The 19,569-nt window shown below is 51.5% G+C and overlaps 8 protein-coding genes across 8 annotated transcripts; 5 read left to right on the plus strand and 3 right to left on the minus strand.

The window, feature by feature from the left end:
• Window positions 1-122: 122 nt before the first annotated feature.
• Window positions 123-1,681, plus strand: ALTATR162_LOCUS5742 (uncharacterized protein; the record flags this gene model as incomplete). Its single annotated transcript, XM_043313361.1, has 3 exons — window positions 123-411; window positions 459-1,199; window positions 1,251-1,681. 3 exons carry the CDS (start codon window positions 123-125, stop codon window positions 1,679-1,681), a joined length of 1,461 nt encoding a protein of 486 aa, XP_043169296.1.
• A 1,624-nt stretch (window positions 1,682-3,305) lies between these two features.
• Window positions 3,306-4,695, plus strand: ALTATR162_LOCUS5743 (uncharacterized protein; the record flags this gene model as incomplete). The annotated part of the gene is made up of 4 exons (XM_043313362.1): window positions 3,306-3,476; window positions 3,526-3,852; window positions 3,906-4,272; window positions 4,346-4,695. 4 exons carry the CDS (start codon window positions 3,306-3,308, stop codon window positions 4,693-4,695), a joined length of 1,215 nt encoding a protein of 404 aa, XP_043169297.1.
• A 1,220-nt stretch (window positions 4,696-5,915) lies between these two features.
• On the minus strand, window positions 5,916-7,188 carry ALTATR162_LOCUS5744 (uncharacterized protein; the record flags this gene model as incomplete). The annotated part of the gene is made up of 2 exons (XM_043313363.1): window positions 5,916-6,923; window positions 6,973-7,188. The coding sequence occupies 2 exons, from the start codon at window positions 7,186-7,188 to the stop codon at window positions 5,916-5,918; spliced, it is 1,224 nt and encodes a 407-aa protein (XP_043169298.1).
• An 811-nt stretch (window positions 7,189-7,999) lies between these two features.
• On the plus strand, window positions 8,000-9,737 carry ALTATR162_LOCUS5745 (uncharacterized protein; the record flags this gene model as incomplete). The annotated part of the gene is made up of 3 exons (XM_043313364.1): window positions 8,000-8,315; window positions 8,368-9,451; window positions 9,500-9,737. The coding sequence occupies 3 exons, from the start codon at window positions 8,000-8,002 to the stop codon at window positions 9,735-9,737; spliced, it is 1,638 nt and encodes a 545-aa protein (XP_043169299.1).
• Window positions 9,738-10,966: 1,229 nt separating this feature from the next.
• Window positions 10,967-11,824, plus strand: ALTATR162_LOCUS5746 (uncharacterized protein; the record flags this gene model as incomplete). The annotated part of the gene is made up of 1 exon (XM_043313365.1): window positions 10,967-11,824. The coding sequence occupies one exon, from the start codon at window positions 10,967-10,969 to the stop codon at window positions 11,822-11,824; it is 858 nt and encodes a 285-aa protein (XP_043169300.1).
• Window positions 11,825-12,246: 422 nt separating this feature from the next.
• ALTATR162_LOCUS5747 (uncharacterized protein) lies at window positions 12,247-13,677 on the minus strand (the record flags this gene model as incomplete). Its single annotated transcript, XM_043313366.1, has 4 exons — window positions 12,247-12,746; window positions 12,817-13,012; window positions 13,063-13,301; window positions 13,359-13,677. 4 exons carry the CDS (start codon window positions 13,675-13,677, stop codon window positions 12,247-12,249), a joined length of 1,254 nt encoding a protein of 417 aa, XP_043169301.1.
• A 1,539-nt stretch (window positions 13,678-15,216) lies between these two features.
• On the minus strand, window positions 15,217-16,991 carry ALTATR162_LOCUS5748 (uncharacterized protein; the record flags this gene model as incomplete). The annotated part of the gene is made up of 3 exons (XM_043313367.1): window positions 15,217-15,805; window positions 15,858-16,091; window positions 16,147-16,991. The coding sequence occupies 3 exons, from the start codon at window positions 16,989-16,991 to the stop codon at window positions 15,217-15,219; spliced, it is 1,668 nt and encodes a 555-aa protein (XP_043169302.1).
• A 913-nt stretch (window positions 16,992-17,904) lies between these two features.
• On the plus strand, window positions 17,905-19,554 carry ALTATR162_LOCUS5749 (uncharacterized protein; the record flags this gene model as incomplete). Its single annotated transcript, XM_043313368.1, has 1 exon — window positions 17,905-19,554. The coding sequence occupies one exon, from the start codon at window positions 17,905-17,907 to the stop codon at window positions 19,552-19,554; it is 1,650 nt and encodes a 549-aa protein (XP_043169303.1).
• Window positions 19,555-19,569: the final 15 nt, after the last annotated feature.

The raw sequence follows: 19,569 nt of genomic DNA on the forward strand, positions 1-19,569 counted from the left end.
TGGTGTATAAGATGTCCTTATTGCGCGCGATCGACTAGGCTGCCTGTTTGACTACTGTTCTGCCCTCTGTTTAGAACCAGAAGAAGTCTTGTATCCTTTTCGCCTTCTTGATACTGCCAAACATGGGCGAAATCGAGGGACTAAAGCACGGCGAAGCTGTTCGCACCACGAGCCCGAACAGCTCTCCATCGGAAGACATCATGCCGCGACCGACCGTTGCTGAGGAGGAGAAGAAGACGTTCATCCAGAAAGTGCTTACTCCAGGCTCGGTATGGCAGATCATTTTCGCTGCTATTCTGGCCATTGCCATTGGTCTGGCCGTTACCACCACCGTAGACGAGGTGCCAGTCGCTGCTATCACCATACTTGCAATCCCCGGCAACCTTTGGTTACGTGCTTTGAGGGCGGTTGGTATGTTATCACAGAGCCTTCCTAGGTGCGCAGGCTAACAATTATAGTCCTTCCAATGATCGTTACTGCTATGATCCTGGCTATCCAACGTCTGCGAAACATGACGCAAGGAGGTGGTGCAGCCGGCAAACTTGCTCGCTGGACGATCGGCTACTACGTTGTTACCACCGTCATCGCTGTCGCTCACTCCGCCCTCTTGGTCGGTCTAGTCTGGAGTAAACTGATGAATCCAGTCTCGGGCAGTGCTTTGGACCTAGACGAGAAGAACCAGAAACTTGTGGACGAGAGAAAAGAAACTGCTATCCACGACGTCGTCGAAGACATGTTCTTCTCATTGGTACCTAACAACATCGTTAACGCACTAGCTACCGATGCCCTTCTCTCTGTGTTAGTCACGGCAGTCGTCCTTGGATATGTTATCAAGCCAGGAGGCGCGATCCACCGAGCAGTCGAAGAAGTCGAAGTCATCGTCCTTAAGGTCATCACGGTCCTTATCCATCTTGCACCAATTGGAGTGTTCTTTCTGATCATGCCAAACCTCTTCCGCCTGGACATTTCCGAGATCGGCGCGAACCTGGGCATACTTATCGGAGGAACCCTATGCGGCATGTTTATCCATCTGTTCATCATAATTCCAATCATCTTTTTCGCATTCACGAGGAGCAACCCATATACATTCTGGGTGAGGATGAGCCCTGCCTGGATCACCGCTTGGGGTACCGCATCAAGCGCTGCGACTTTGCCGGTTACCATCCGCTGTGTATTGAAGGAAGGAATACCTATCACAGGTTAGTTCACAAGGTCGGATCTACATTGTCGCTTTCACTGACACTCGATAGTAACGAAGTTCGCCGTGCCTCTCGGTTGTTTGATCAACATGGACGGAACTGCGATCTACTTCCCGATCGTTGTTGTGTTCCTGGCGGCCACTCAAGGGATAACTTTGAACGCTGCTGATTACATCATTGTTATCTTGCTCTCGACTCTTGCTTCGATCGGAACGACGCCTATCCCGAGTTCAAGTCTGGTTCTAGTAGTCATGATCGCTTCTAGCGTTGGAATCCCCATTACCGGAATGTACGCCGTTGTTATCGCCATCGATTGGTTCCTCGATCGTTTCCGGACGGCGATGAACGTCAGTTGCGATACCTTTGCGGCTAAAGTCGTGACGGACATAACGAAGATCAGGGACGAAGAAGGACAGACGTATGACGACATCGAGAACGTTGATCCTAATTCACTCGGACGAACAGACGAATCGAAAGTCTAGACGTCTTCTCCCGGTTTATTCTAGCGGCTTTGATCATCGAGGAGTGTACCAAAAGGTTGATTATTTATAATGCCATACCCTTTCGTTCACAATCTACCATCTTCTCCCTTTAGTGACTCCAGAGTAGTATCATCGTGTGAGATAACCTCAATAGCATCGTTCATCGCTAAATCGTATCTCTCGTAAAGCAACCGTGTCGTCAGACTAATGTGTTGAGCCATAGTTATGTCGATGCGCTGCATGATAAGTCAACGCCGGATTGTGCGAAGCGGAAGCTCCAGTAAAACGGAGGACGATGACGGAAGACTCAAAAGCAAAGAGAATTTAACGGACAAGAAAAGCGGTACCTCTAACCATGTACCGAGTATGCCATCGATGCTGATATACGCGTGATAGGAGGACGGCAGGTCTGGCTGATAACGCAGTCGAACCGACGGACAACACGTTCCCACCTTTTCCGCGTCTCAGGTCTTGGCGTACCAACCACCTCTCTCCTTCCATTGTTGCGCCACGAAAGCAAGACATGACTGAGCCATGCGCGCGAAACAGACACGGATTCGATGCAGCGCGCATCCAGGGTGCGTTTGCTGAGTATTAGAGAAGCAAAGCAAGTCGACAGGAAGACTAGTATATGTGGACGAATCCGATGACGTCGTTCCGGTCCAGAACCATCCGTCGAAAGATCGCAAGTGTTCTGACCCCTTTCCCCGTCTCCCTATCATGATCTAGAGCGCTTTCACAGTCTTGCCTTATTTCGAGCGGCTTGTATGGAGTAGACCGGCAACACACAGTCATGCGACCTACCCTACCACCCGAGAAATCGCTTTATTACGCACAACGGATTGTATTATTGGATTTGGCAATGTAACATCCTGACTGCTGGTGGGCTGCATATGCTACTTACCTATAGTTCTGTTGCGTCTCTCCCGATTCTCCGTCTTGGGCAATATACTCTAAAAAGCTCAGTCTAGTTCCCGCATTATAACCTCGCCGCCGCATGCATGTCGACTCATGAGGAGCGTTCGTACATTCAGCATCAAGGCTATAATCCTATAGACAACCGGAGACGTTTATATTAACAAGAACGCCACAGAAGGCAAAGCTCTATACAATCCCTAGTCCTAAAGCCACGAGCACGACAAGGCTATTCCTAATCCAAGAGAAAAACACACCGGCAAGAGTACCTCCGGCTTCAAAATCGACTAGATCGTCGATTTCATGGCTAGGTTTCATTCTGGGTAGACCATGCTTTGGCACGTGGAGTCCGGGTCAAGATATGCACATTACACTGTGCAGTAGCTGTAGGCCCGTTGTTCCAGGTACTCGGTTCCCCATAGCTTCTGTTAGGTCTTTCCCGGCTTTAAATGTTCTGGAAGAGCTGGTTCACGTTACGGAAGCTTGACCCAATCCGTTTGCACCAATCAGTAAGCATGTCGGATGCTTGGCGACTCCGATCATAATATATCCCGGGGAAGACTAACTTTGGATGCAAGGTGATCTCGCATGATAGCTCTCCGTGTCCAAACTGGTATAGCGTGGAAATGCTCATGACCCGAAAATGTACATATGTTTGCAATGCGCGTATATTGTATAGCAATACACGCAAGCAAAAGGACTTTTCAAGATGCTCTACAGTTTTGCCTCGGTCCTATTACTAGCTACCAGCACTTCGGCTGCAGTGGTTAGCAGAAAAGCACCCGCGGGTTTCGTCACAACCAAGGGTAATGTCTTTAAGCTAGATGGGAAAGACTTTTACTTCGCTGGCAGCAATGCCTATTACTTTCCCTTCAACGACGTCCGTATATCCTGGTCTAAGCTTTTTTAAATGTACTGACAATACACAGCTCCAGTCAGATGTAGAAGCTGGCCTCGGTGCAGCGAAGAAAGCAGGGTTGAATGTCTTCAGGACATGGGGATTCAACGATCGAAACAGGACGACTCTCGCAAATGGACTACCGCAATACGGTGGTGAAGGTGCTGGTCCCAGTCCGAACGTCATGCAATGGTGGAACAACGGCACACAAGAGATCAACCTAGAACCGTTCGATAAAGTCGTCAAGGCCGCGGAGAAGACTGGGATGAAGCTTATCGTTGCTTTGACTAACAATTGGGCCGACTATGGTGGCATGGATGTGTACACGATCAACCTAGGCTACAAGTACCATGATGATGTAAGTTATGATGCTTCGACTGAATGATCATGCACTGACATACCCTTTGCTAGTTCTACCATGTTCCAGCGATCAAGAAGGCATACAAGAAGTACGTCAAGGAAATCGTGAAGCGCTACGCGAAATCCTCAGCCATCATGGCGTGGGAACTCGCGAACGAACCCAGATGTGGTGCCGACGGCGTACGTAACCTACCCCGTAGCGAGAACTGCACGCCCGAGGTGATCACCGAATGGATTGACGAGATGAGCACATATGTCAAGTCTCTCGACAAGAACCATCTTGTTACATGGGGTGGCGAAGGAGGCTTTAACCGACCCAGCGACGATGGCTTTTACAATGGATTCGATGGCGGAGACTACGACAAAGAGTTGGCGCTCAAGAACATCGATTTTGGTACCTTCCACACTTATCCCGATTGTACGTATAGCCTCTTGAAGCGGTCCAGCATTTCTCCTGCTTGAGCAACCACTAACTTTCTGGCCAAATATAGGGTGGTCAAGGAGCGTTGAGTGGGCTAATCAATGGATCATCGACCACGCCTCAGCCTCTCGTGCTGTCGGAAAGCCCGTGGTGCACGAAGAATATGGTTGGTTGACCGACGACAAGAGGCAAGAGTACCTCAGCAAAACGTCGAACGTCACTAGACTCGAAGCTATTGGACTATGGCAGGCTACCAGTCTGAAGGAGAAGATGCCAGACATGTACTGGCAATTTGGATACTCAGGTTACTCGTACGGAAGGAACCACGACGACGGATTCACAATCTACCTGGACGATGCTGAGGCCAAACAACTTGTTTATGAGCATGCGAAGAAGGTCAATGCTCTGAACAAGAAGTGAGACGCTCGCTTGTCTGGTTTGTCTTGCGACTGTCTTTGAGCAAACAGTCGCTGTTGTATATACTGTCCCAGTATTCTCATCAAGGAGGCACCTTCCCGTTTGGCACTTTGTCTAACGCGTATGGAACCTTCGTGTATATTGATTCGGTTTGCGATATAATTATCACCCCGTATATCATTCCATTCTCTCATTCTTGCTCCACATCACTCGCTCTTCCAAACGACATCGTGAATGAAATTGGGACGCAGCACGAGACGTTACTCTTTGACTGACTCAAGTTGTGGTCAGCGCTGTGTATTTTCACGTATTTTTCTTTCTCAACAGTACTGATTGGGTCTACTCTTGTTCCCCCTTCAATCTGCCATACAAGTTTTTCTTCGGCTCACATTTACCAGCTGCTTATCTTGGGGGACCATCCAGATTTCACTCCAGGTCTCAGTAGTTTTGCACCCTGTTGTAACGATGCCGATCTTGGTTGCGACAAAAGCTCCATCTGGTCATTCACAGGGCCTCGACCAAGCACCAGCTCCGTAATCCAACCACGGAATTGCAGGATCATGTGCAGCTGTGCTCTAGTCAGCCACATAGAGTGCGGCCACAAACATGTTTCTACCACCTCAGAGCATACGCGGCTATGCGACTGGGCAACGACCAGACATTTTCAGCAAGGCGTCAATCACGCTCCAGCACCATGCACGTTCTCGAGCGATACTACGACACACATTATGGCGACATGTGAGCTCTTGAACCACTGCGAAAATTGCCGCAACAAGCTCGAGGTAGAGTTCTTCATCACCCCTTCCTCGTTTCTCAGGTTGGGCCTCATCTGCACTTCCGTCGTCGCCACCGCCGTATGAACCGACCGGGTAGTATTTCCAGTCTCTTCTTACTCTGTTTTTGTAGTGTAGCAGGTACGATTGTACGTTCGATTACAATACCTCGTTTAGTGATTCTGTCTCTTTCATCAGGACAGGACGTTGAGTGTTTAGAGAGAAGCAAGGATTTTAGTCTTATCAGGATCAGCAGGACATCTGTAACAAGTGACATCACAGGATATTGGAAGTTTAAGAAGAAAGATGTATACTTTTGGGGGTATCGAACATCCTACTACACCACCAAAGGACCAAATGCATGTATTAAGTGTGGGTTGATATGCTCCACGTTGTTGATGTGTACGCAAGAGCGCCTCTTGAAGAAGGCTAGACTGTCGAGGAAGTAGCTTATTCGGATTCGTCATCTCCGCTGTCGTCGCCGCTCTTGTCACCATCATCGTCGTCTTCAGAGTCGCCTTGAACGTCGTCGTCATCGTCGTCATCGTCGTCGTTGTTGTTGTTGTCATCACCACCGCCTTCTTCTTCGCTGTCATCTTCGAGCACAACCTTCTGCTGTGGCACAGGTTTGGCTGCTGCCCTTCGGCTTGGCCGACCCGTAGCTGTGACCTCACTTGTCTTCCCCCATGCTGCCTCGCCCTCCTTGATAGCCTCGAGATCCTTTGCAAACTCCCTCTGTTCCTTGATCTTGGCTGCCTTTTCAACAGAGTACTTTCCGTCCATGCCCACATCTTTCAGCCAGCCCTTCAGTACGCGAATCTTGTCTTTTGAGGTGTCGCATTGGGAAAGTTCAGGGTCTCGCGACCACACCTTGCGTATGCCACACTTCACGAGCCAGCCTTGAAGCCGCTTGACTTCGGCAGTATCGGGGTCGTCTTCGGCCTTTGGTTTGGGCGCTGCTTTTGGTTTTGCTGGGGCCTTGTCTTTCTTGCCCTTGGCTGCAGGAGCTCTTTTCTTCTTCTTAGGCTCCTCATCTATGACGCTGGATAGCTCACTTTCAGATACATCGCCCTTTGTGTCTGCCCTCTTCGCTGGTTCGGGTTCGACATCGCTCTCATCTTCAGCTATGGTGCTGGGTCTGGATGTTGGCTTCGGCGCATCCTCCTCGTCCGAGTCTTCTGTCACGACCTTCTTCCCCCGTCGTATTGGCTTCTTAGGTGGTTCGCTCTCGGCGTCGGATATCTCGGCGGGTGGTTCTGAGAGCTCAGCTTCCGACTCTTCTGACTCTGTCTTCGCACGCTTTTTGGGCTTCTTGGCAGGTGCAGCAGCCTTCCGCTTGACACCTCGAGCGTTCTCTGTCGTGGCTTTCGTCTTCTTCTCTGCGGGTTTTGCTTTGGGTTTCGGGGCGGCCTTCTTGGGAGTAGGCTCTGGTGAAGGCTCATCGGCGCAGAACTTCTCCTACACGTTCTTAGATGCTTATTTCAGATTGTGTAGAATGATATCGTACCACTGCATCTTTGATTGTTTTCTGTGACTTGTCCTTCCAAGTCGAGTCCGTCTTGAGGAAGCCCTCGTCTAGGCCTAGCTCCTGCTCAGCGCGTGCCCGAACACGCTTCACGGTTAGATCATCGCTCTTTCCGGATTTGTGTATCGCGATGACAATGTCGCGTAATTTGCTTGAAATGGTCGCCTCTGAGGGCCGGTCTGTTTTGGAAGTGAACATGATGCGCTGCGCGTTGGTGGTGTTGATGATCGACGACCAGTACGCGATAGACGCGGCGATGGGCGATGGCGTCGGCGGTTAGGGCAGGCACGACTCCGGTAGCGTGCACGTGATTCCGCGGAGACACCCAATTGCGTCAAGTGGCATGAAAGCCTGCGGGGAATTTGTCTTGGAGAGCCACGATTGATGTGGGAATTGTGCCCCAGTATCCTTCTTGTTGTTCAGATTAGCAGTATGACATGGCTAATGCGTGTGTCCGTAGTTGATGCTGGGCTCTGCCCTTTGGTACTGAGCTGGTCTGTGAGTGCCCCGCGTTGGTTGGGCAGCTCCACGGCCGACGTCACATTTATTGCAAGTTTCACACGGACACGGCCAGCTTCATCCAGCGTTTTCCAACATCGCCTACACCTGTCAGCGAACAAGCTGCATGCCACCAGTCCCGACGTCCCTTAGCCCTTGTCTTCTCTAACTTTAGCATCTGCTCGCGCTGCAGCTGTGCCCTACCGTCTGCCAATTCTGGACGCTTGAGCTCGGAACGTGCGAGAATCCACCTCCACCTTCGAGCGGGCCTTGGTCTATTATCATTATTTCGTCACGCAAGCACCACAATTAAAATCACTGATCCCTCCCCTCTCGCGCCACAGACACCTCCCACACCGCTCACTCGCCGACTCCAAACACGTTGCGGAGGTGATTGCTGACCTCGCCCAATACCCTACGCCGCAGATAAATTTCCCGCTTCACCAGGTTCACGACCCAGCTACCTTCACCACCCCACTACCCGACAACCACCTCGACAATCACTACCAAAATGCCCGAGGAACCCACAAAACTCAAGCAGCCGGAGTCGTCGGAGGGGCGTCTACTGCTGGTGTCAAATCGGCTGCCCATCACCATCAAGCGCTCCGATGAGGGCAAGTACGACATGTCCATGTCCTCGGGAGGACTGGTCAGCGGTTTGAGCGGACTTTCCAAGACCACCACTTTCCAGTGGTATGGCTGGCCCGGACTCGAAGTCCCAGAGGACGAGACGGAGGGCTTGAACGCCCAGCTCAAGGAGAAGTACAACGCGGTACCTGTCATGCTCGATGATGAGCTCGCAGATAGACATTACAACGGCTTCTCAAGTGAGATCACTCAAGCACTGTCATATCGTTTCAATTACTGACGATAGCGCAGACGAGATCATGTGGCCGCTTTTCCACTACCACCCTGGTGAGATCACCTTCGACGAGTCCGCTTGGGACGCATACACCGAGGCCAACCGCCTATTTGCAAAGGCCGTCGCAAAAGACGTACAAGACAACGACATGGTATGGGTACACGATTACCATCTGATGCTCATGCCTGCTATGCTGCGCGAAGAGCTTGGCAATACCAAGAAAAATGTCAAGATTGGTTTCTTCCTCCACACACCCTTCCCCAGTTCCGAAATCTACCGAATCCTTCCTGTCCGTAACGAGATCCTGCTCGGTGTTCTCCACTGCGACCTTATCGGTTTCCACACATACGACTATGCTCGTCACTTCTTGAGCAGTTGCTCGCGCATTCTGGGACTTGCGACAACACCCAACGGAGTCGAGTTCCAAGGCAAGGTCGTCACCGTCGGCGCATTCCCCATCGGTATCGATCCCGAGAAGTTCGACGAGGGTCTCCAGAAGCCCAAGGTACAAGAGCGGATAGCGGCTCTCGAGAAGAAGTTCCAGGGAGTGAAGCTCATCGTTGGTGTCGACCGTCTTGACTACATCAAGGGTGTTCCGCAGAAGCTGCACGCTCTCGAGGTCTTCCTTACCGAGCATCCTGAGTGGATTGGCAAGGTTGTGCTCGTCCAGGTCGCTGTTCCTTCTCGACAAGATGTCGAGGAATACCAGAACCTTCGCGCAGTCGTGAACGAGCTTGTCGGACGCATCAACGGTAAATTCGGCACCATCGAATTCATGCCCATCCATTTCATGCACAAGTCAGTCTCCTTCGATGAGCTTATCGCGCTCTACGCTGTCTCAGATGTCTGTCTTGTGTCATCAACACGCGATGGTATGAACCTGGTGTCCTACGAGTACATTGCGACACAGGAGAAGCGACACGGTGTCATGATTCTGTCTGAATTCACTGGTGCTGCACAGAGTCTGAACGGTAGTCTGATTGTTAACCCATGGAATACTGAGGAATTGGCGGATGCAATTCACGACGCGGTCACAATGGGCGATGAGCAACGTAGTCTCAACTACCAGAAGCTTTCAAAATACGTCCGCAAGTACACTAGGTAAGTACCCCTGATTGTATAACAGCAAACCACTCTAACATTGCATAGTGCCTGGTGGGGCGAGTCGTTCGTCACCGAGCTTAGGAGGATCTCGGAGACCCCAGACCGCAAGGTGCACTTCGCCAACGTCAATGTTGCAGGAGCTGATGACGCTGCAAAGACCGCTGGCGAGAGTAGCTCGGAGCTACCGATTCGTCAGGAAGTCAGCAACAAAGACAAGGAGTCAGATCCTGCTGCTGCTGTCGAGGCTCAGAAGGAGTCTGCGGGCGATGCACCGACCCAATAGGCCTTGCGCCCTTGGGTTGGCACCTTTGATGGTTACGATGAATGATTTCATGTGACGGAAGTTCGGCGTGATGGATGTCTTTGGGTTAGATGATTGAGGAAAGATCTTGTTCTCAAAGTACCCCCTCAATTACTAGATCTTCTTACCTAGAAGCTGTAGGGAATACATCACCGCAGCAACAAAATATACCCCTTCTACAAACGAGCTTACTGTTGAAACCTGTGTACTATGTCAGTTTGGTTCAGTGCATACACGTTAACTGGGACTTCGTAAGAAAAGATACACCAAGGAAGTAACATGTCCCTGCCGTTGATGGTCTGTGCCTAGCAGGCAACACGTCATCATTTGCTCCTGCAAACCTCTCGAGTTCCCGTCATACCTCGTGTTTAGAACTAATTCAAAAGATCTAGTAAAGGTTATGTACCACCTAGCATATGCAGGACTAAATCGTGCAGAATCGAGATGCAGCTTTAGCTTGGCGTAGCAGGAATATATCCACAGTTGATGAAGACACTTAACGCAAACGGGAAGTGTATTCAGTGTGTCCTCTATGAAGGGCGAGAGCTTCTCTCTGGCTGAAAGCTCTTGTCTGCAGTATGTCTCTAGGCAATCTAGACTGAAATGAGAGAAGTCGACTATATGGCTGAACTTTGTCGCTCGGCTTAAGAGCGTTCTCACACCATTTCCAACGGCGTCGTCAGTCTCTACTGGCATGGCCCTATGATCGGAACTCCCCCTGTGCCCTGCCGTCAGAATTTCCTGGTGTAGGTAATCTAACCAGAAGATGACGTAACTGTGGCGCCCAGGTATCACTGTAGTATCTATACTATAGTGCATCATTAATCGGTTGACCAGTTGTCTTAACAGGACGCTTGAGAACTCTTCATTCGTGTATGACAAGCGTACCCGCTGATGTGAAAGCAGCCAGACGTACTTTCCCTATGCCTGATATCGAATTGTGAAAGCAATCCGGGCAAATAGAACTGAGGGGAGAATTAATCTTGAATAGTGGATGCCTTTTGTGTTATGTAACAAAGATACAGATGATATGATGTCTTCTCGACAGATTAGGCGACTTAGTTGCTCTCACTTTCCTGTCTGTCCCCCACGCCTGTTAGGTGAAGGCAGAGCTCTTTCCCCTTTAGTCTCGTTTCATCCTCTATCTAGTATTTCGATTTTCCCACATGAATCTCTTCCGATAACCATCTGTTACCCTCAACATCCTCACCATGAAATTTGTCAGTATCATCAACACCCTCACAAGCCTCACCGCGGTCACACTCGGCTCCGCCGTGACTCGTGCAATGCTCCCAGATTGCACCAACGACAAGAAAGGCGTCACAGCCTGCGGCTCCTTCAACAGCTATGGGAATGACGTCTTCCAATGCAACAACCTCCGCTGGGACTGGATCAAGCGCTGCAATGACCCCAATGTTCCCTGCAACAACGGTGCATGCGTCCCTTCGCACGCCGCCATTCAGCAACGAACGACCGAGTGCTCCGAAAGCCAAAAGCGATGTCTGACTGCATTTGACCGCGGCCATGACGGCATCGAAATTTGCAAGAACGGAAAGTGGGAGGTCATCGACCCATGCCGTTGTAACAGAGATCCTGAACCTCAGTGTATGCCGATCGTCTCTCGCGACATCATCGGTCCCCACCAGTGCACTGAGGACGAACCAAAGTGCATGTTGCGGAACGAGAATGGAAACGGGGGTGTACTTTTCAGATGCAAGAATGGATTCTGGAAAACGCAGATGCACTGTCGTCCGTCGGAACGTTGTCATGACAATCTGACCTTCTCTACATGTTCGTGGCTGGACGCTGCTGCCGTCACCGACGACAACGACACATCCACTACTCAAGTTAGAAGGGACGATGATGAACCTACTGGCCAACGTCCACTTACTCCTACCTGTGCTGACGGGGAGAAGCGCTGCTATACGAAACATGACCTTCATAGCGATACATACGCTGTCTTTGTGTGCGAGAATGGCAAGTTCAGGTTTCAATGGAATGTGGAGATTCCCCTTGCCGTTTTGATGAGCAGGGCCCTTACTGTTCAGACCATCTCACCAGTAAGCTAACAGTTGGTTCGGAGGCTACCCACAAGGCCTAAGGAGGCTTCGAACTTGTTCGACTGGTGGGCATACAAGGGGGATGTTCGAGTGTTCAGGTAATCAGATGTGATGCATTCTCATAATGTCTGATGAGAACACGCGCAGTTGTTGTCGATGCATAGCTAGTTTCTGGTAGCAGAAGAATTGAGTACTTTGTAATTGCATCTGACACATTCGTCGAAATCGACTATGCACCGTGTACCTCGAATCTACATCCGCAAGAAAACACGTTGAAAATGCTTCGTCTTTGGTCGCTACGTCGTAGTCAACACACGGCATACCCATTTCACGTATTGCTACACCTTACACCTCTTCAGACGCCATACAATGCAGCATTCTTCTGTCCTTCATCCTGAACTCCACTTACTCCTCAACCACAACAGCCCAACTTACATATTGGCCAACAAATACTTCAACCCAGCCCACATTTCCTCACCACTAGGCAGAATTTGCGCAGCTGGCAACACGAACCCATAATTTCCGGTATCCCTCAACTCAACCGTCATCGAGTAGTTCGCCTTAGCAACTTCAAACGCATAGTCCACACTGTCGCCGCTGACCTGGTAAATAGTCTGGCAGATGGGACCACCGGTAAATGTTGTGCCGTGCACAGCTTTTACAGCGGCGATGGCCCCGTTTGTGAGAGAGGCGTACTTTGCGGAGTTGGGAAGGACACCTGAGCAGGTGTAGCCGTAGGGGTACATCCAAAGCTGGCTGTACGAGTGAATATCCATGTATAACGAGATTCCCTTGCCTGCGGCTATGCTGTCGAGCTGGGCTTTGAGCAATTTAGTCTCCACGCCGTCGCCAGCAGAAGGGCCTTTGTAGTCTTGTGCACAAGGGTCGGTTGATGCACCACCGCGCTGGTCCCAATGCGATGGCCAGTTACCTGAGATGAGAGTGTGAGGTTAGCGTATGTCTTTTCGCAAATATGTTGTACGTGTAGAGGGTTTGCTCACGGTTGATGTCACGGCCTACGCAAGAGGCTCCGGAAGTCTTCTGGCGGTTCTTGCGCCACATGCGATCGGCTGATTGAGTGTAGGCGAAGCCATCTGGGTTCACAATAGGGAAGATGTAAAAGTCGTATGAGTTCTTGAAACCGGCCGTCGTAGAGTCAGTGGACGTGAGGAGCTGGTACGCAGCATATTCGACGACCTGGAGGGATCAGTATCACGGTGGATGCTTCTTGTTGGAATTGGTAGTACCATCGTCGTGATCCATTCTCGTGCGTGCACTGTGCCATGCCAGACTACACCTCGCTTGGATCCTTTACCGCCACTACCCCAAATATGGATACCTTTGATATCCCGGCCTTCGACAGACTTGCCGGCAGATATTACTTCAGCATTGTTTGGATACGCAGCCGCAAGATCCGTGATCCATTGCATGTGGTCGGCAATAGAGTGGTATGAGTTGAACCAAGTAGCACTTGGTGCAGCACCAGCTGATGTTCATCGTTAGCGCCACGTTCATGTAATGCCAGCCTGTGGGGTAAATATACCGGCATATACGCTAAAGGTTTCCTCGTCTGTAATAGAGAGGCCAAGGTTGTCATGCATGACCTTGGTCTCGATGTCCTCGGTAGATGCTTCGAAGTCCTTGACGGCTGAAGGCGGCACCATAACGTCGACGACGTCGCTGGACGCTGGCTTGCCTTTCCATAGCTCCAGTTGGAGCTTGGTCATCACGTTGTCGAGCTTGGCAGCGTTGGAGCCGACATTGACGCGGTATACCTTCCAGTCGTCATAGCTGACCTTCTTTGTAACTGTAGCCGCGGATGCGAGGCCTAGCGAGGCAAGAGTGACGTTGAGAAGCTTCATCGCTACTAGGTAATAGTAGTAGAGATGAGAGAGAAGCGTAAAGAAGAATAGAAGGAAAGGCACCGCATGTGCTATATATCGTAGAGCAGATCAGATCACGTAGCCCTGCAACAAACACATCTTGATCGAGCAACGGAACCCCCGCAGCCCACCTGCCCGACTGGCATTAATCTACCACGGGGCAAACCCTCACCAAGGAAGCTGTTCCCATCACAGTGGTACAATCTGGATGTCAGCTTGGCATTTAATATCCTAAGACCACGATAAGCTCGAAGGCGACAGAAGCATTATGCGCCTAGGCGGTGATCTGCAGGGGGACCAAACAGCCGCAGCCAACGAACTGCCTAAACTAGTAGGAACATGAAAGCCTAGATTTGCCATCAACGAATAGTCACGCGTCGGTGTTTACGTGTTTGTCTATATCTCGAATTTAGTGGAATACTAGCGACGGGGTCGGCGCGAATCTGGGGTCGTGTATAGTATGACCTTCCGCATCTGCGTTGGAGGAGCCGGGAGTAGCCGTTTAGTGTCGTTATCGAGCAGGTCATGAGTGATCAGTCAGTGTTGTAAGCGATACACTGCGCATCTTTGATGGATTTCCAGCTGACATGCCATCGAGTGGTGAGCTTAAGGAATGTGGCAGGAAGCTTGGAATGCTGCGAAGCTTTTGAAGGTCCGCTGCAGCGTGGACACATGCACGTGTTGTCTTGGCGGTGAACATCAAGACCAACCTCCATCCATTCTATTGACGAACTCAGAGACATATGCGATGCCTGCTAATGCTATCACTATTCTCAAGAATTTATGGGGAAAATTCGCAATGCTGCATCGGCAAGACGCGCATCTGCTTCTTTCATTTCTTGAGGTCTCTAAGGGCCTGTCACGTAGACCAACCAAGAATGTGACAATGTGTACGAATCACATCAAGCTTCATCATAACCACTCGTCCAGCAAACAGCTGGTAGCTACATAAGACAGAGCCATACCGTGGTAGAGCCATCGTAACAGCCAAGTCGACCTTAGCCTGAGGGGACTCGGCACCATGATTCTTCCACACAAAACCTACCTAGGTACTCTGTCTCCCACCTTCTCATCCTCCACAAAATGTCCTCCACGCCATCATATCACCAGGCACTATGAAAGCTGTCACAAACTGTCTAATCTTTATCGCCATACCCCTTCTATGCACCTTCACATACGCCCTTGCTGCATTCGAGTACACTGGATGCTTTTTAAACGCCTTTTAACTTCTGGTGGTATTGCTCGCGTGAACAAATTGGCGCGCAGAGTTCGTTTCTTGGCTTGTGGGAGCAGGGCTAGACGCTGAATATGGGATGACCGTTGGCTACACTGCACGGCGGTACTTTGTGTCCCAGGTTGTATGGATTGCAATGTGCTACCCAGCGCTGGTAGCAATACTCTTACCGCAGTGCTAGGCCAGACCTTCGGCTTTGTATCGTCCTCGCGCGGCTATGAGTCACAACCTACACCGTCCCTTGTTGAGGTGAAGCCAACAACATCCGGCCAAGGTTCAAGCCCTTACTCCCTCTTCAGTCCGACCTTACCCGCCTTCCTTAATCCCACTATCGCAATCATCATACATACGAGCATGTATCCGAACATGAGCCAATAGCTCGCCCTATATCCCTTTAACAGAGCCACGTCATCTTGGTCTTCAAACGCTCCACCTTCTCCGTCACCATGGCCGGCACTACCGGCACTCCCACTCTTGACCTGCACCCCCAACGCAACAACCTGACAACTACCCATACCCAGACTCATACCAAACTGCGCAACGGTATTGAACACAGCACCAGCTAGCGCCTGCGTCTTCTCCGGAAAGTTATCGCTGACGATGATGAGACCGACGGTGAACAAGACATCGGCGCTGAATGGGGCGAATATCTGGGCCCAGAAAGCGAGTTTCCAGTAGCTCCAAGCTGGTGGCACGACTGCCATTAGGAGAGGCGACAGAGCGCAGATGAATGCGGAGCCAGCGACGAGCCAGCGGGCAGGTACGCGGTGGATGAAGAGGCCGACGAATATCTGAAGTAAGACGCCGGTGGTTAAATTGGGGAGGAGGTAGAGGGAGGTTGCTAGCATGGAGGCGTGCTGGACTTCTTGGAAACTTTTCTTAGAGTTAGTCGTGGAATTCCAAGAATATCTTGGATGGAACGTACTAAAGACTGGAGAAGAGCTCAATCGAGTTCATGACACCGTAGGACAGTGCGACCATGATGCATGTGCTGGTAAAAGGAAGATTGCTCCACAGTTTGTTTGGTACGAGGGCCGGCTTGCCACATCGCTCACGGTAGTGCATCCAGGCTGGGAAGGCGAATAGAAGGAGCATGCTAACAGCGAGAAGTGAGGCCGTCTCAGCTGAACGGATACTTGTCAGATCGGCGCTGATGATTCTGTATGGTGTGAGCTTGTCTTCAAAAACTGTAGATAAAAGGATAAACAACATACGCTAGAACGTAGGCAAGAATTGCTAATCCACCACTGCTTATAAGACCACCAACCCAGTCAATCTCCCTACCAACCGTCTTCCAAAGTGCAACGACACCGTCTTTATTCTCGGAAGGAAGTTTGGGTAAAGTCCACATTGCACCCATAGCAACAGCCAACAAACAACCTCCAGTCAAGTAAAAGCCTATCCGCCATCCAGCCCTTTCAATCATGATGCCACTCAGCACCAAACCAACAGCGAACCCAAGCGGCTGACTAAACCCTAGACACGCAAAGCCAAGGTTCCTCGCTCGTCCAGACGGCACAGCGCCAGTGATGATGGCAACAGAAGCGGGTAAATGCAACGCAAGCGCCACACCCTGAAGAGCTCGGAAAACAACGAGTTGAGCGCCCGACTCTGCAAAACCGCATGCTAGCGTGAAGATACCGAGGAATGCGATGCCAGTTAGCTCAACGGACCTGGCACCAACGATATCGGCTATGGAACCGGCGATGAGCAATGCGGCGCCAGATGTTAGACCGTAGACGGAGGAGGGCCATAGGTATAGAGAGCGTTCTAGAGATATGGAGCGCGCAATGATAGGTAGGCCAACTGTGATGATGCCGTTGGTGAAGCTGGCTATGAAGCCTACGAAGGAGGGGGTGAAGATCGTGAGGAAGGTTTGGAAGGTGGATACTCTTGTTCGCAATGGTGATGAGAATGATTCGGTGTCGGATGCATTTTGACCAGATGTTGATTCTTCCTGCAATGGCCGTGGGAGTTGGGAGATGGATTTTGAGAATGTGCCTTTAGTTGTTGGTTGAAGCTCGAAGACCTCAGTCGCGGTCTCTGTCTGCGTCGCCATCCTTCGACTTGTGCTTGACGGTCTGTAAGAGAATGCACGGTATACCAAAAAAGTTTTATAGGCAATAATCTAGGCCTCCTACTTTTGACATGTTCATCGACAAAATTTATCGATGACTAGCTTGCGCCCTACGACTGGAGACATGTCAAAATTCAGGGTCCACTCTCTTTACCAGATTTTCTATCCATCGCGACAAGCAGTGAACGGAAGCATTATCTATGAGGTCTAAACGGTACCTCGACACCTATCAAGGTTCAGCGCATTGCGTTAGGTTCTTCGAAGGCTGTACTGAAGAGCATGCGCCGGGTGTGAGCATGAGCGACAAAAGAAAGGCTACGGGTGCATCTGCTGAGCTCCATGGCAGCCAATACGATATACACGTTACATGAGGCTAGTCCGGGGATGTGGACTTCCCGCAAAGGTCGGATGCAGGGCGCTGCAAGCCCTTTATGGGGCCTTTGGTGAGGAGGCGATCGCGTCGGTGCATGGCCTCACCGCCGATTGCACTTCCACCGTCCTTAGAAAATAGCGGTAAAGAGGGTAATTGTTGAGAGTGTGTGCTGTAACGTCTGATTGAGGCGACATTCCAATCAATTGAGGGATGCCGCGTGGCAACGATCATGGTTGGTGTTCCAGGCCGTGCTGTTGCTGCATCAACGCGTTGTTTGGGTGACGTCGGTCGCGTCCCCAACCTCGTCCTAACCTCCTGCATTTGCTCACCAGCCACTCGCACCCAACACGCATCAAACCAAAAGTTAACGGGGGCTACGCTTCCACATTCCAAACCCCACACTACACATTACTACTATTCTCGCAGAACACACTCTGACTATTATTTGCCAGTTGCATTCGTTGTTCGACGCTATAATCGACTTGCACCTGCGAAAACACCAACGCCTTTGTCTTGCCTACCATGGCGCCCCATCCCGAGATTGCGGCCGACGGGCAGGCACTCTCGCCCATGGCTGTGAATGCTCTGCAGCTGGCCAAGTCGATGGTCAAGCGTGACCAAGCCGACCCATACAAGAACCTCGCCTCAGCAGGCGCACGCCCACCCAACGACCTCTCTGGACCCGGCTTCCAAGCACTGTTTGCACTCATCGGTGTTGGGTTGGCACTTGGAGCCATCTGGTTCTTCTTCTGGGCTAAGAACGGTGGTTTCAAGTGGCGCCAAAACGACTGGGAGGACTACAAATCGACAGTGCTAAGGCGCAAGGGACCAGACGGAAAGACTCTCTCTAACGCAACCAAGAGCACCAGGCTCGGTGGCGGCAGCGTTGTACACGGTGGCAGCTACTTCGGCGAACAGAGTGAAATTGCCTACACTGATGAGACTGGTACAAGTGTCGACGCGAGCGAGTACCGCGACGCCGAGAGAGGTGAGGGCGGCCTTCGTGGCGGAGACGGACGAAGGCATAAGAAGCACCGCCGCGACCACACCAATGACTACAAAGACCCCGAGCTCCGCAAGTACCGCGAGGAGAAGGCTGCCCGCGTCGGCGGCCTCAACCGCGTTGGCGATGGCATGTACACCGACTACTCTGGCTCTCAACCCTCTGAAGTCGGCGGCTCCCATGTCTCTAGTAACGCACCGCTTGTCAAGAAGGAACCCAAGGACCCTAAGAAGGAGGCCAAGGCTAAGGAAGCACGAGCAAAGGAACGCATGCGCAAGGCCAAAGCTGCTGAAAAGGAAGCTGCAAAGAAGGCTGCCGCCGAAGAAAAGGCTCGCAAGGAAGAACAGAAAGCAGAGGCCAAGCGTGCAAAGGAAGAGCAAAAGAAGTCCAAGAAGAACGCCACACCCTCTGAAGCTCCCGAAATGGCTGAAGTCACCCGCCCCATGATTGAGTACCGATCACCTCAGAGCGACTACCAACCCGCATACACCGAGTACACTGCCCCATCTGAAGCCGGCACACCCACACGCGCTCCCACAAGGAGCAAGGCACCCTCTGGCCCTCGCCGCGCTCCTCCCTCTGCTGCATACTCCTTCACCACCGGCGAAGACGACAACGCAACCGTATACACTGGCGTCTCCACCAGCGACTTTGCCAAACCTCCTCCACCCAAGGCCCCCAAGACTGAGCGCTCCGCACCTTCTGAAGTTACCGAGTCAAGCTACTACTCTGACTACCGCCCCAACGCCGACAAGTCCCTCTACTCAGACCCCAACAAGCACGCCCCTCGCTCCCGCTCAGCCCGCCCATCTCAAGACCGTCCCCGCTCCGGTCGCCCTACCTCAGAGTCTCGTCCTCGCCCATCAGGTTCCCGCTCTCGCCCAACCTCTGAATCACCCCGCAAGCAACACCGTACCTCGCGCCCAGCACCTCCCCCATCCGACATCTTCACCACTACCAACGGTGACTCCCAGGGCCACATGAGCTACCCATGCCACATCCCTGGTCTTAGCCAGGCCGGCAGTGTACACCCCATGGAGAGCGTTTCTCAAGTCGGTGTCCCGACAAACGCAAGGAGGGAGCGTGGAGGTAGAGATGTCATGGACGGCTACCGCCGCGGTGGTGTCCGTGCCGTTGGACGCAGGGACAGCTTGAGCGACAGTGACTAGAGTCGTTCACGTCCT

The sequence above is a fragment of the Alternaria atra genome (assembly GCF_907166805.1).
Source record: "Alternaria atra isolate CS162 genome assembly, contig: 25, whole genome shotgun sequence".
Lineage (NCBI taxonomy): Eukaryota > Fungi > Ascomycota > Dothideomycetes > Pleosporales > Pleosporaceae > Alternaria > Alternaria atra.